The following is a 17247-nucleotide window of genomic DNA, read 5'->3' as shown; positions in this document are numbered from 1 at the left end:
TTGTATGCCAATTGTACTTATTCTGCTAAATGCACTAAAAGATATTTCCCACTTTGCTGTCATTGTTTAAATGTCCATAACATGTTTAAATGTAGTTTATCTCAATGTTGCTCCATCAGTCTTAAAGTAACAGTATGTAAGAAATTTATATCAATGAATCATAAAATGGCCCTGATATGTCACTAGACATTAAGAAATCATTTTCATTTCAAATACTTATATCACTCACAACAGTGGTATGGCCAGGATATTGTCATTTAAAAAGTGGAGTTGCAGCCCTCAACTGATGTTTATGTTGTCGTTTTGTGTATTGGCCACCAGTTGTGTGATTGCAGTACCAGTTTTAGCCACAAGTTTTGTGATTGCAATATCAGTTTTGGCCACAATCCTACATACTGTTCCTTTAACTTTTTCAGACCTGTATACTGTTTGCTTTAAAACAAGGATTAAATTGTTACATTGTTGCAATTGCTTCTTGGTTCGGAAATAGTAATAGTAAAATAAAAAAATTGTAATTTATTCAAAGTGGTGGGTTTTCAGTGGTGGTAGAAGATTGGATTCAAACCGTATACCAGAATTATGTTGCAGTAATGGTCCAAGGATCCCACATGAAGAACAGCATATACATTTAGGGCTCTATCTTACACCCGGCGCAATGCAGCGCAATGCACGACGCAAGTGTTTTTCGCTAGTTTCCACCCTAATTTTCACGTTTAGCGCCGCGTTGTTTAAATAGCAAATGCATTCGCGCCCCCTTTTGCGCCCATGGACGTTCTGGTCTGAAAACGAGGCGTGTTCAGGCGCATTGTTGGCGCGTTGCTATTTTGAGGCAACTAAAATAGACTACGCCATTGACCAACAAAAACCTGCTCTAAAGTCTAAAGTCAATGGCGCAATGTGTTTTATGTTATTTAAAGAGCGCATTAGTAAAATGCGCCTAAAAACGGGAGGACAACGCGGGTTTGCTTATCACAAAATACATGAATGCGCAGCAGCACAAAAATGCTTTTAAATATGAAAGATTAAAGGATTGAATGTAAAAGATTATTATTGAGTCTCTTGGACATAAATGAGAAGTAATTATGAGACGTTAGAAGGCGCAAAGAGCTGCTTCACCTGCAGCCTGGTAAGTAAATAAATGCTTTGCTTTAAACAAATGCATCTGTTTTAAAATGTTTTTTTTTTTAATGCTACCTCACGGATTTACTGTATATGATGACTCTGTACCTGCGGATATGGTGAGATGAGAAACATTTTAAGTAATGCTTAAAAAAAACTCTTTGCTAAAAAAAACGCTGTCCAAAGTGCTGAAACGTGAGGAGAGCCGTTTGTAAATTCTTTATCTCCTGTTTGTTACAAATAAAGTATTTTTAGAGTACAAACCTTATCTTACATACTTGTAAATTATGTTTTGATGTTATTGGATAGCCATACATTTAAAGCAATTACAAGCCTGCTTTTTTACTTCCATGACTAAAAGAAAACGGGTTTTAAAGGTTTTAATAAAAAAATAACAATTCCAATACAAGTGAAAAACAACACAATTATTTAACATTAATCTTAAACTGGGGATTTTCTTCCTCCGCTTAGTTTTTCAGTTTACAAAGTTCGTCATCTAAATAGGGATTAGACATAGCGCCAGCGCAACTTGCTTTTAAAGGGGATGAAAGCTGAGACTCTCATTGGTTTACTGCACGTTACGCCCAAAATACTCCCATTACAATAGGACCAACCCCACAAACCATTTTTCCCGTCGTTAAATTAGCAAAAGTGGATTCGGACACGCCCATTTAGACGTTGCGCTTTGCGCTTTAGACAATGCGCTTAGATCGTTAAAATAGGGCCCTTACTGTTTCATCTTTAAAAGTATCTGTCAGTAGAAGAACATCAGATCACTTGGCAGTGTATACAGTGGAGTTAATAGCAATCAATACTAAGCAATAAGTGGCAAAGCACCTTAACAGCCATAAAACAAAAAGAAGTAAATCCTTCGCATGCAGCTCTATCCTAGGGTCTGCTTTTGGACGAAGCACACTGGAAACAGACGTGCATAGTAAGGTCAAATACAAGAAGGCAAAGTGGACATGGATTAGAGTTGTTTAGAAGGGAAAAAATGGGGAAGGAGGAAGATGATATGGAGACAGGATGGACACAGGTAGAAAGGAAATCAGAAGAGGAAAAAAGGTAATGGAAACAAATTGCATAGTAGTTTGGTACCTAATAATCCTACTGAAAAATCCAGCTAAGACCAGCATAAGCTGGTAGCTGGTTTAAGCTGGTTTAAGGTGGTTTACACTGGTCCTCCCAGCCTGACAAAGCTGGTTATGCTGGTGGGCCAGCTGGTCTTCCAGCCTGACCAGCTAAGTCCAGCTAGACCAGCTTAAAAAGTGACCAAAACACAGCTAGACCAGCTTGCTACACCAGCAAAACCAGCTTCCTACACCAGCAAAACCAGCTAAAACCAAGCTGGAGACCATCTAAAACCAGCTCACCAACTTATGCTGGTCTTAGCTGGATTTTTCAGTAGGGAAGGAAGAAGATGAAGATAGAAACAAGAAAAAGTAAAAAAGTAGTTAGGTAATAGTAAAGTTCAAAGGGGAGGTAAAAATGTCAGGCATAAACCCAATGGTTCTGACATATGAATTGAGGAAGCAGGTGGGCGAAATAATGTTTGCTAAAGTGCTACAAGATGCACCTTGATGATAGCATGTAATAGTGAAGAGCAAAAATATAGGGTTCCAAAACTAAAAAAAAAAACAGTGGAAAAACATGTGGTGGCGAGTTACAAGATAGTATGCCAGGAAATGTGGGTGTTTATTTATTTTTATTTGTTTTGTTTTTTTAATAGGGACAGATACAAAAAACATAGATTATTACATCAAGAACAATCCGATGCCTGTATCACAGTGTTTATAGCCATGGCTAATTCGCAACACCTGTCCCTAGAAGGGCTTTTTAACAGTTAAGATAATAAGAGAATAAACATAAGAATAAAAACAGCAAGTATAATAGAATGTCCAAAAACCAGTTAAAACCAGTAAAAATAAATGTAGTAGTTTAACACATTCACTCTAACTCACAAAGATACACACCTCACACACAGCCATAGGCCTACATCTCATATGCTGTAATAAATGGAGGAATTGAAAAAGAATATAGCTGGGGGAAAATGTGTTGGGTGCAGTCAGGTACAGAGAGGGGAGAAGAGTAGATAGCTTGTCAGTAATGCTAAAACTGGAAGGGAAAGGAATGCTAGACAGACTAGGCATTGTTAGCAGAAGCAGTGAGAGTAGTAAATGCCAGAGATGGGGGACTCAAGTCATATGACTTGACTCGAGTCAGACTTAAGTCGCAAATTTGAGACTTGAGACTTGCTTGACAAATATTAAAAAAAGATTCGACTTGACTTTGACTTGACATTCATGACTCGAGACTTGACTCGGACTTGAGTTAAATGACTCGAAATAACTTTTTTTTGTTTGTTTTTGAATGCACGCAAGAGCGTAATCTAACCACGTGACGCAGCAGGCAAACAGAGGGAGAGCGCGCATATGCATGGTCACAAAAACGTAACATTTGTTCACATATTTAAGCACCGCAGCCTCAGGCCGTGATGAACAAACACAAGCAACAGTGCTAAATAATGCGCATGCTGTTTCTGTGTGAGAGGAGCGTGCAAGTTGCGCATCCGCTGCTCATTAAGCTTGTGAGTATTTTTTGCCGCTTATTGGCCCTATATACACATATGCATCAAAATTCCTGCCTTTGCAAGTATCCTCATAAATATGGCCATTTAGGTCTTAAGAGAAAGTAAACCGCTAAAAGAGAAAACGCATGTGTAACAGTAGCTGTGTCCCAAATCAAGGGCTGCGACCTTCTAAGCATTAGACCTTGAAAGGTGAGCACTCGGTCTTTCAAGGTGGCAGCCTCAGAAGTTCGCGAAGAGAAGAGAACTGAAATGAGACAGTCTAACCTTCAGATGACCCATAATTGGCGTCACCTGCTGCATGCGCCCACTGCGCCTGTCAGCAGGACACAGCGGAGACATTTCTGACTTAATAAAATAAATATGGAATCAGAAAAATATCAATTTATTTAAAAAAAAATATGACACGTTGATGTAGATTAAACTATTCAACAGTATATGAAATTAATCAACCTGAGATATATACGCAGCATAAACAGAATAATATTAACATAAAACATAACTTATAATACTAAAAAAGTGACAAGAAAAATATGTTTTCTGATAAATGCACACTTTTATTTAATAAAGGTTTTTATTGCTTATTTTAGAATATTCAGACAGTATACAGTCGTTGCAGGCGCGCACCTTTTAATATTTTTTTGTTGCAAATAAAACGCTCATAGTCCATAACTACTGTAGATTTAACTTTAGATATGCATTTAGTTAAATCATCAAACATCTGTATGACTTGTCAGTGACTTGCTTGACTCAAGCTACGACTTGACTTGAATTGCTTGACATAAAGCAGTGACTTGACTTGACTTGACTCTCACAAAAAATGACTTGGACTTGCTTGAGACTTGAAGGTTAAGACTTGAGACTTACTTGTGACTTGCACATGTGTGACTTACTCCCACCTCTGGTATTTACTATAGTAAAACTGTAGTAAAATGTGTAGATACGATTGTGTTTTTTAACTTTACCATAGTGAATGTTAAAGTATAATACAGTGTTTACCACATATGATCAATTCACTTTAGTTAACACAGAACACTGCAGTAAACATTAACAAATTTTCAATATATTATAATTTACTAGTATTTACTATAGTAAATACTAAAGTAAACCAGGGTATTTTTAATGTGAGCTAGTGAATGCACTTTTAAAAAACACTTTTGCAACTGTTTATAAAATTTCATAAAGTCATGATTTCTCTGCTGCTTATCAGTCAGGAAGAGGGAATTTGTCATCATCATGTATACTGTACCTATACAGAAAATGAAATCACATAGGACCACATGCAATGTAAAGCACATTTAAATGGATTACTCATATGAGGCTGGTTTGAGATTAACTAAATCTGAGCATAATTGTTCACCAGTGATCGCTGCGAGATGCATGCCTTTTATAAGCTGTGTCTGAAACCCAAGGTAAGCTGACTTGTTGCCTCACTGCCTCATTAAGCAGCGACTTCTGTGGCATGAATCCGCGAAACACGTTCAGACAGCCTTCATAGGCAGCGTAATTGAATTTGATTGAAATAAAAACAGAGAGCGCCTTTGTGATAACTAATTTTATATTTGAAAACTGCAATATTAATTTCTTGCTAGAAATGCAATCAAAAGGTGTAAAATAAAGCAATAAGCCCCGCGAAGCATTGCGCTACCAGCTTCGTGTCGTGCCTAACAACGCCCCTTAGCTGTTATAAAATGCACTGGTAACCCACTGCTTCGCGGGGGTTATTGCTTTTATAAAATGGTTACTTCATATGCATAGCAGGATTTCATAAAATAAAACACAAATAAGTTTTTATTTATATTTGAACAAATATTACTCTTCTGCCAAACAAAGTAGTTCCTCAGAATCAAGTGTGGCTGAAACAGAGCGCAGTTCCCAACCAACACAGACGCAGCAAAGACACAATGAAAATATGATTTTAGACTGTGGTGTTTATTTTCATAAATCAACATTTATCTAATTTATACATTAACATTTATATCCTGACACTGTTGAAGTCATGATCAAATATGCTTGGAAGCATGCTTGACTCTTTCCCCGTCAGTGTTTTAAAAAAAGTTGCCACTCAGTTTTAGTTTAATGCCTTCTAGAAAAATTAGCTTCTTTAAATAAACATAAAATGAAAGAACAGATCCGCTTTCAAAAAAAAGTGTCATCCTACCTTCATTTGTTCTCTTATCACCTCTCAAATGTTCAGATAAAAGCGGAGATAATTCCATTTTTGTGAAGAACTTTTGTAAGAGATCAGATTCAGAGCCATCAAAACTTACACACAGTGATTTTAGTGTTGAGTGAATGCATCAGTGTTAAAGTTGGGTAAGATTGTCATCTAGTGGATATTGCGAAAATATCAATTTAAGATATAAACAACTCAGAGAACGTTTTCTCTTTATTGACGAAATGACTCAACAATATTTATTGACATTTATATAGATATCGCAATAATTGTGCAAATGTAGAAAAAAATTAAAAATGATTAAAGACTGTGGTGTTTATTTTCATAAATCAATATGTAGCAACAGTGGCGCAGTGATACTTCTGTAATGCGGTCTGAACCGTGGGGTTACCGGGGTAATTTATCATGGCTTAGAACGCATTTCAACCAATCAGAATGAAGAACCAGAACGGGCCGTTTTATAATATTACTTTATTTACAGAAAATTTGAGCTTCAGCTGCTTTCTTGGCTGCCATTTAATTTTTTTTACTCAACCAGGCCCGACCAATCTAAACTGTGATCTAGGAATGTTTATTTTTTTTTAAAGTATAATTGTGACAGAGGCTTTTTTTGGTTTAAAAAGAAAGGCTTACAGTAAAAATACTTTAAAATAAAGGTGTAATAAGCTATATTTCTATGATTGAGAGACACAGGTTAAGAAGCATTATCTGTTCCAGAGCTCCTGTCATCATCAGTCTGTTACAGTTCATAGCTGCAGTCAAATCCTCTTCAGATGTCATTGCTCTTTTAAATTTTATTAACTCTCTGTCTTTCTTTTGTCTGTAAAATATGCCTTTTCTATAATTTTTTAATTTTTTTTCAAGCATTTTTAACCATAAACCAGGTTTATAGCCTAATAAACATGTCATTATACCCCAGTCCCCGTAAACACACACAATATATACAGTATTGTATGCATCACCCCTTACACAGGCATAAATCAAACTAGCTTGCTAAATAAAAGCACAATAATAAAAACAAATTGATCATGTTTTTTATATTCATTAACAATAAATTTATATTCAGTTCAATTCATCACACATGCACTACTACTGTGTAAATAGTTGACACTTATTGATGTTTTGCTAATTTGGCCTACAGTAAAAAATGCATCATGAACTTAATTATACAAGTTATTTCAACACTCATTTTTAAACATTTGACTTGTAATGTAAAAATAACTTAAAAAGAAAACAACATAAAAAACATAGCTTAAAAAGAAAAACAAGTTGACTTAATTTCTTACCCCTTTAACTGCCTGCTCGACCAAATGGTTGCGGGCACATTTTGAGTCCTTATATTTTATTGAGAGGAGTACCTAAATTAACTCAAGCTGATCGAGACATCTTTACTATTTGGTTGAGCTATGTTATGCCAAAAAAATCCACTAGATGTCAGTGTGTCAATCAACAGCACTTGTCACAACACAACTTCTTAGATGAATGTCTGAGAGAAAGAAATCCCTCCTGCCATGTGAACTGTTCTTGTTGAAATTTTGCATGGTAAGCATATATTTTTGACATATTACACTGTAATCAAAATTATGTAACTTGGTGCCATGAAAAAAATTAAAAAAAAAAATTTTTAAATAACTTTTCAAAAACGTGCTCAACCAAACGATTGATTTGTCACTTTATGGTAAATGTAGAAAAGCTAATGTAATGTTTTCAGATCATCCATTTCTGCAATCAGAATGTACTATTTGCTGAGAAATATACATTTCTGATCATTCTATGAATATGACACAGCTATTGTTATTTCTTGTTGAATATATTGAGATAATTGAGATAAAAATTATATGTTTTTGCCACTTCTGGATATTTTTTGAAATAAATATAATGAATTCATATAATTAATTTATAGAAATCATTATAAATTAATTATAAATTACTTCTTAAATGATGTTATATATTGTTTGAAGGATTGTTTCTAATGTCGGCTTACTCTACACAGCATTGCTGGTTTACACAGAAATTTTCATTCATCTAAAAAAAGGAAAGAAAAAAAATCCTGTTGCACTACCATACTTGACAGTTTGTTTCATGAATCATAAAAGCGTAAAATGCCATTGTATTACTATATTTTGCCTTCTTTTATTTTAGGTTTTTGTTACTTTTAGTCACTTTAAAATTATTGTTAAAAAAACAAGAAAATATATTTTAGATATTTTATTTCATTTATTTCATGTATTAAAATGAAAACCTGAAATATTTTGATATTTTATACTTCAATAAATAAAGTTAAGAGTTTCGTTGCAAAACGAGATAAATCCATTTTTTTACATTTTTGTCAAAACATGTTTATTATTATGTTATCATGTTATTATTTTGTTTTATGGTGCTACTTAGCTGTATTTGTTAAGTTGTGAAGGTTTAAATCAAAACTGCAGTTGCATTGAAATTAATAGGAATGCACAACCAAAAAACAAGATTTCTGAACAATTAACAAAACGGTGGTTATCTCGTTTTGCAACGAAACTCTTCAAGTAGATTTTTTAAAGTATTTTATTATATTCATATAATTAATAGATTATATTAATAGATTATATTAATTATATATTTTTGTCTGATGAAGAGCCTGCGTGCTCGAAACGTAACCTGATGCCATGCACTGTTTTTAAACAATAAATATTTTTGATACTTTTGGAGCTTTGGTGTTGCCGACTTTGCATTACTATACTACTAAGTTTTTTTAGTCGAGCACCCAATTTAAATTGATGTGCATGCTTTAGCCTGCTTATTATAAATAAGTATTTAAGTAACAGCTTTTTTTTCTAATACATTAGATATCCTTAGTATTGCTTGACATTTTAATCAATATATTCAAGTTTGTAGAAATGCTCATTTCAAATTAATATTTCATGTGTGTAACATTATCTTAAAAAATAAGTAAGATTAAATATATATATATATATTTTATTTCATGTATTAAAATGAAAACCTAAAATATTTTAATATTTTATACTTCAATAAATAAAGAAGATTTAATTTACAAAACTATTTTATTATATATACTATTTTATTTTGATTTATGTTTAAAAAAACTAGTATTATAGTTCATATTTTCTGATTTCCATAGTATGTGAATTTTTCTTTAAGTGACATATCAACCTTTTGGTAGAGGCCGATATTTAAAAAAATGATGGGATGTGTTGAAAAAATATACATTGAGTGAGGTTACTGGTGACATAAGGAGATAAGAAATGCAAACAACATTTTTTTTCAAATGCCTTTTTCTTGGTGTGGCAAGTGAAATAAAAATATATGTTGATATTATATAATTTATGTATTTTTATTTTGAATAGAGTTAGTGGCTACCTAGACATAAAACATAATTCCTTAAGTTGTCAGATTTCTCTTGATATTCTTAAATCCTTTGGAAAAAAAGAGAAAAAAACTTTAAAATGTTATTATTATAAACTAGTAGAAGATTAACATATTTGACAAGAATATCAGTATTGAATAACATCATGCAATCATTAAACAGTCAATCACTGTATAGCAAACACTGAATATCCACACAGAGTATAAGATCATAACATAACATATAGCATCAATCTATAATCTTTGATACTCACCGTCCTCTTTAATAGCAGACAAAGTTAAGTTTCTCCATACAGTTTCTGTTCTCCCAGCGCTGAGTTTTTAGGTTTAAAGATCCACAGTAAGTGTATTTAGCAGGACAGGCTGGCAGATGGGCACTAACGTATCCCAGATTCACCCCACTTAACCAGAACCATGAGCCTGCCATGAACCGTAGACCTGTCCACACACTTGATGTCTCAGCAGTGGCTTGTTGTGCTTGGATGAGATGTAAATCTGTTGGCAGACTGGCCAGATCAGTGTGATGAGTCCTGCAGTATTGTAACGCGTCCTCCCAGCTCTTATTCTCTTTAACCACAATCAGTTCACTGTCCCACTTATAGCAGAAGTAAGCGTGTAAATCCGTACATTTCTTGTCATTCATTTGGCCATTTTTCACTGTAGCACAGAGGTCTAAATTATTTGGTTCTCCATCTGCCCAGATGATAAAACTGCTGTTGCCTCCATCACTCCACTCCCAGTTGTTTGTAGAGATCTGTTGCAGGCCAACCCAACTTTCTGCTCTTGTGCTTAACGCTGTAATTTCCTCCTCGCGATCAAGACTGGACAGGTAATCATAGTTGTCTTTGCAGTGACTTTGCGCTTTTGTCCATGTTGTGGCATTACTAAAATGAAAGTGTTGTCTTTTCAGAGCTGTTGTGAGCTCACATTGAGCTGACAGGAGAAGAGCAAACACGACAATCTTCATCTCTTCTGTGATGGGCGAGTCAGTCAACACTCTCCTAAAACACACATTATATTTGAAGACCAGCTTTACATTTGTTAGTCAGTAATGTATGCAAATGTATGCTAACTTAAAAAAAATAAATGAAAAAAGGAAAACAAGCTCAGTGATAAAGTTTCATGACTAAATAAAGCCAAACGTTATTATTATCAATTTTAGATGCTTTTACTCAGCAACTTTTATAAAACGGTTTGTGTTGCAAAGTGTGGATATTTATGTCATGTTCACATTTCTTTTTCTCAAAATAAAATTTTGTCAGGTGTCCATTACCTTAAATGACATTTTTTGAACTTTCCTTTCCTTTATTTCTATTTAACAACATATTAGGCCTCAAATGATAAAACACCTTTAAATAATAAGTTGCTTATATGAGAACAGATATGAAAAATAATTGATGACAGGACAATCATTTTTTTAAATAACTAATTTCTAAACCAGTCAGACTAAAGCACCAGCCCGTGGAATAAGAAACAGAGCTAGTGATGTGAATTAGTATCACATTACAATGTAAAAAAAATATATGAATGAAATTATGTAATTATCACCAAAATAAAAGATTAAAGTAACTTAATTAAAACTCTTAATGTCACCTAAGTGATTTTCTTAGTTGGACAAACCAAAATAAATCATTAAATTGAACAGCTATTTTGTGTAAAATGTATCCTACATCAAAAATAAGTATTTAACTAACAGATTATTTCTAATACAGTAGATATCCTTAATATTGCTTGACATTTTAAATCAATATATTCCAGTTTTTAGAATTTTTTTTTTTTAAATACGTAAGATTAAAAAATAACACGTATAATACACACACTGAGCAAAAATATAAACACAACATTTTTGTGGCATATCAAGATGTTAACTAGACAGCATCATTATTGCACAGGTATGCCTTAGGCTGGCCAAAATAAAAGCCACTTTAAAATGTGCAGTTTAATTAATTTGATATCTTATAAAATCTTTTTTATCTACTAAATTATTTTGTTGAGCCCTAATAATGACTGTTTTTTTGCTTCAATATTTTGATAACATCTACTGAATTTAATTTGTGATAGGAAATACATTATTGAAATATACTAGATTTCAAATTTTCACAACATTTTTTAAAGGTAAAAAAGTCTTACCAAAAAAAAAAGTAGATCATAGTAAAATGTAGGGAAAATGTACAAAAGCTCTTCCTTGGGCAGTGCCCTTTCACAAAGTACACTTCATATGTGTAATGACTTGTAAGAGACGGAAGCAAGCGCAGGTGTAAAATAGAAATGAAAGCGTCAGCGTAAGTTCTACCAGGAAGACTCTAATACCACGTCATTCATTCATAAAATCGGCTTACCAATCACAGCTCAATGCCGACTATTTAAACGCTGAACTAACACTCTCTCCTGCTGCCCGTAGGTGTCGTAGCTGAAGTTCGCCTTCATCTATCGCTTTCGTGTAGCTCAAATATGTCTCAAAAAACGCTCGTTGATTTCGAGATATCTGATTCGGACGACAATACAGTTCCGCCATCCCCTTCGGCATCACCACGCCGGAGCTCTCGTATCCAAGCACGAGTATGTCCTTGGAACCATTGGCCCTCGGACAAAATTATTCACACTCTAGAGGATTTCGGTATTCATGCAAGAAGCGACCTTTCACGCACAGACCTCGTTCTCCTGGCTTCCAACACTATAGGCAACCCCCCTGCCGAACCAACGGATTCTTCTCCAGCGGCTAATACTACTCAAGCTCATCCCAAACCAGCAGCTAAGAAACGCACTGCTAAATCTTCTTCTCCTCCAGCCAAAAAATCTAAATCCTCCACATCAACGCTATCGCCCAGCCATGACTCAAGAGGCTCTAACTCACAGCTTTTAAAAGCTATTCAAGGTCTTACTGAAAATGTAAAAAACCTACAAAACAGAATGGGAGCGTTCGAGGCAGTTCTCGCCACGCAGCCCGGAACATCCTTACCTTCAACGTCCACCGGGTCTCGGGCTCTCTCTGCTCCGCCTAGTTTTCCTGATCTTCCCACGGGACCCTCCACGTCCTCAGTAACTCCGGCATTCCCTCCATCTACGACTCAAATTCCATTTCAGTCTGTCCCCTTGCCATCCGTCACGCCTCATTTTACACTCTCTACGGCGGTTGCCGCTCAAAGTTTCGGAAGGCCTTTTGTTCCACCCGCCGCCGTTACAGTGTCTCAAAAAATGAGATCTGACATAATTAACGGTAAGAACATCAATCTGGCTGCCTTGCTGCTCCCGTCACCAGCAGTAGATCGGCAAATGGTTGACTGTGGCGACGTGGCAGTCTATCTCAAAACTTCAGATCCCAGACTGCATCGCAACCTCTCGTTCTGTGAATTCGTCACGGCTTTCGGCACTTATAGAGATATCATGTGTCAGGTTTTTCCAGAACGCAGAGAAGAATTAGACATTTACCTGGCAATGCTGGCAGATCTTAACTTAAGATATGGGGGCACTTTGTTTTATGAATATCATAAATCATTTTCAGCCAAAGCCGCTTCGTTCGTTACACTCTTCAACACCAAACTGGACTGGTCCATTACTGACTCTGAACTTTTGGTTCGCCATTTCGGCGGTCAGAAAACTCTGGCTTGCGCAGTGTGCAGCTCGCACGGTCACTCTGCACCTTTCTGCCCTAAGACACTGACTGCACGAGCTGCGCCCGCTGTCCATGGTGCTGACTCTGCACACGTACCAATAGACGTAAAGGGCCGTCCCATTATTGAATTTAATGGCATTCCTGTCTGTAATAATTTTAATGAATCTGTATGTACTTATTCAAAATGTAAATTTTCCCATGTTTGCAGCTCTTGCAAGGACCCGCATCCAAAATCTGTCTGCCCACGACGCTTCAGGCCTGCGACAAGAGGACAAGCGCCGTCTCACAAAAGATTCTGAACGATCACCTTTCTACTCCAATTAACATTACAACACTCTCAAGTTACCTCTCATCTCACCCTGATCCTTCGTTCGTAGACTATTTAATTACTGGGCTTTCTCAAGGTTTCAGGGTTGGTGTCCTGTACCCGATGTCCACTTCTTATGTAGCTAATAATTTGCAGTCTGCCTTAACTGAACCTGATGTAGTTTCGTGTCTCGTGGCCAAAGAACTGAATAAAGGTTACCTTATCGGCCCTTTCAGCTCTCCTCCTTTTTCACCCTTCCGTGTTAACTCTATCGGCATAGCTACACGTAAATATTCCGGGAAAAAACGCCTGATTTTCGACATGTCGTCACCGCATTCTAACACTTTCGCAAGTGTCAACGAATGCATTCCCTTAGAACCTTTCTCGCTTTACTACGCCTCAGTCGATAACGCCATTCATCTCATTAAAATAGCGGGACTTGGTGCATGCCTAGCAAAAGCAGACATTACAGATGCTTTCAAAATAATGCCTATTCACCCTTCTGATTGGCCTCTTTTCGGCATTAAATGGGAATCAAAATTCTATTTCGCAGTGAGACTCACTTTCGGCTGTAGGAGTAGCCCGCACATTTTTAATTGCCTGTCGGAAGCTCTGTGTTGGATTCTGTTGAACGTTTGCAATCTCCCCTTCGTGCTACACCTTCTAGACGACTTTCTGCTAATAGACTTCCCTTCTTCACGTCGCTCTGTGCTCGATATCTTAAAGCACTTATTTTGTGAATTAGGCATTCCCCTGTCAAATGAGAAAACAATGGGTCCGTCTACCTCGATTGAATTCCTCGGCATCATTCTCGATTCGATAAAGATGCAAGCTTCACTCCCTATCGAGAAACTCGTCAGAATTAGGTCGTTCATCGAATCTTTTCTCGAGCGTCGAACCGTTTCTAAACACGACATGCTGTCTCTCCTGGGACATCTAAATTTCGCAATGAGAATTATCCCTCAAGGTCGCTCCTTTATTTCTCGATTGCTGACCTTGGCTCACTCAGTAGTTAATTTGACGGACACAATAACTTTAGACGAAGGGTGTGCTTCAGACCTCAGGTTTTGGTCACATTTGCTTAAGAACTGGAATGGTGTTTCCTTCTTCTATAATGACAATTCCGAATCATCCGCCGAACTAGAGCTTTACACCGATGCAGCCCCTTCTATTGGTTTTGGGGGATACTTTCAGGGGGAATGGTTTTCAGAGAAATGGCCTGCTGCATTCTCTCACTTAACTGTTACAGCTCCGTCGATTGCGTGTTACGAGTTATATCCTATCGCCGTAGCCAGCGTCCTCTGGGGTCCAGCCTGGTCACGTAAACGCATTACAATGTACTGCGATAATGTAGCCACTGTCGAAATCATTAACAAAGGTCGATCACATTGCCAGGCTATAATGTCTATTCTTAGACGTGTAACATGGCAATTCGTCATCAATAATTTCACAATTAAAGCCGAACATATCCCAGGAAAATCAAATGCCATTGCTGATGCTCTCTCTCGCTTTCGTTTACAGGCTTTCAGGCGGCTTTGCCCAGCAGCAAACGAGATTCCAACACCATGCCCGACACTGCACGAAATCATCCTGGATTAGGTTCCCACTATAACCATCTGCTTAATTCTGCCAGATTTTATATTACACAAGGAGTAGCGCCATCTACTCGCAAAGCATACAGTTCCGCGTGGTCTTGGTTTACGACCTTTTGTTTCTCGTTTCATATCCCATTATTCCCCATTTTAATTTCAACTGTATGCACGTTCATAGTCAGTTGCCATGAGTCACGCGATCTTAAAATCGCAACTATACGTAAATTGCTGGCTGGCATCCAATTCCACGCACGATATTTTAATCCTGACTTTCCAAGTCTTTTTTCTACGCCCTCGATCCGGCTTCTATTAAAAGGCATAGAGAAAAGTATTCCTAAGATTCCCGACAAACGCCTCCCCATCACACTCGACTTGTTACACAGATTAGTTTCTTCCGTACGTAACGGTCCATTCTCTGCTTATACCAATACCCTTTTAGAAACTGTGTTTTTAACAGCTTTCTATGGTTTTATGCGTTTAGGCGAACTCGCCTGCCACACACAACGTTTTAATCCAGCTAAGGGTTTGTCATTTTCAGATTTATGTTTTTCACCCACCTTTTTTGCTTTATTTATTAAACACTCAAAAACAGATACATCAGGATCAGGTGTGTCAATTTACATTTCAAAAATTGATAACCCTTATTGTCCCTTTACATCTATGATTCAATATCTCAAAGCCCGACCACGCACCCCTCATAACTTCCCCCTATTCATCCTTCCTAATGGTCTTCCTATGACAAAGCATTGGTTTTCATCTCATCTAGCTTCAGTTTTGGCATTGTGCGATCTCTCCCCTAAATTATATACCGGGCACTCATTTCGAATTGGAGCTGCTACTACAGCAGCTGAATGCGGCATTCCAGACTCGACCATCAAAACGCTCAGCAGGTGGAACTCAACGGCTTATGAGACCTATATCAGGTCCGACTCAGTATTACTGACTGCTCAGCAGACCCTCTCACGCGCATACAAGGTATGTCTATTACGGCAGATACTGGTGGTGGTGTTATACGTCTAAAATTTCACATCGACCTCTCTAAATTTAAACTCAGCCATAGTGACGGCTCTTATTATTTTCTTAATAAAAGAAATCCGTCATCAAGTATAGTTGCCTATCGTGGCTAATTTTGACTATCATTGCTCACGCCTTTTTATCTTTCAACTGTAATGGTTAATTTAATCATGATTTAAAATTAGCGGTGGTTTAACCTGTCTTACGAGTTTCTTACATTTTATGCCCTCTCTTTTAACGTAGCCCCTTCAACGCAGCCTAGTGGTTTCACATATGCCTATCGGGGCTTTCAATCAATGCAGCCTATAGTGGCTTTCATATCATAAGTCTATTATTGAACTATGACTGCAACACAGCTTTATGATAATTATGCTTCCTTCTTATGACTACATTTCAATTGTGGTTTTATCCTGCCTATCGTGGCTCTCAAATAATGTTACCTTCATGATTTATTCCTTTGCTTAACAAGGTTTATTTAGCCTAGGGGGTCTAATAAATAGCGTTCTTACTCTAGAAGTCTGGTCTTTCTTCAGGGCAAACTGAAGGTGGTTACTCGTCTAAATTCTTACATGCTTTTTACGTATCTCTGCAGCTTCGATGTAGCCTATCGTGGCTTTACATATCGCCTATCGGGGCTATTGATCGACGTAGCCTACCGTGGCTTTACATATCGCCTATCGGGGCTATTGATCGACGTAGCCTATCGTGGCTTTACATATCGCTCATCGGGGCTATTGATCGACGTAGCCTATCGTGGCTTTACATATCGCCTATCGGGGCTATTGATCGACGTAGCCTATCGTGGCTTTACATATCGCCTATCGGGGCTATTGATCGACGTAGCCTATCGGGGCTTTACATATCGCCTATCGGGGCTATTGATCGACGTAGCCTATCGTGGCTTTACATATCGCCTATCGGGGCTATTGATCGACGTAGCCTATCGTGGCTTTACATATCGCCTATCGGGGCTATTGATCGACGTAGCCTATCGTGGCTTTTCATATCGCCTATCGGGGCTATCGATCGCTGTGGCCTATCGTGGCTTTACATATCGCCTGTCGGGGCTACCTATCCACGTATAGCCTACCGTGGCATTTTACGACGAAGCATATTGTAATTCTTATCCTTTTCCCTTCGTGTAAATCAGACATTAAATGGAATGCCTATGCCTATCGTGGCTTTATTTTTGGGGGGGTTCCAATAAATAGCGTTTATAGCTTAAGAAGTCTGATTCCTTCTTAACATTTTTCTTGTTTCAGGTTTGACATCTCTTTGATTCCCTAGCAATCAAGCCAGTCGATCTACTTCACTTTTGGGGGTAGGCTCCGCCCCTGCCTTCAACATCAGGCAGGATCTGCCGGACTACAGCTAGAACCGGACGAAAGGCGGGGCATATGCCAAAAGAATCTATACGAGACTTAAGCATCTATTTAATTTTGAGATTGATTTGAATTTCTGTCTTTTAAGTCAACA

At 37.2% G+C, this 17247-nt stretch overlaps 1 protein-coding gene across 1 annotated transcript; it reads left to right on the top strand.

Moving 5' to 3' along the window:
- The first annotated feature begins 11696 nt into the window (after positions 1–11696).
- Positions 11697–15569, top strand: LOC141362757 (uncharacterized). Its single transcript, XM_073864974.1, has 2 exons — positions 11697–12950; positions 13067–15569. Exons 1-2 carry the CDS (start codon positions 11697–11699, stop codon positions 14762–14764), a joined length of 2952 nt encoding a protein of 983 aa, XP_073721075.1. The 3' UTR covers positions 14765–15569.
- The last annotated feature ends 1678 nt before the right edge of the window (positions 15570–17247 follow it).

The sequence above is a fragment of the Misgurnus anguillicaudatus genome, unplaced genomic scaffold (assembly GCF_027580225.2).
Source record: "Misgurnus anguillicaudatus unplaced genomic scaffold, ASM2758022v2 HiC_scaffold_29, whole genome shotgun sequence".
Lineage (NCBI taxonomy): Eukaryota > Metazoa > Chordata > Actinopteri > Cypriniformes > Cobitidae > Misgurnus > Misgurnus anguillicaudatus.
Note: the sequence above shows the minus strand (reverse complement) of the source record. Positions and strands in the feature narration are given on the sequence as shown.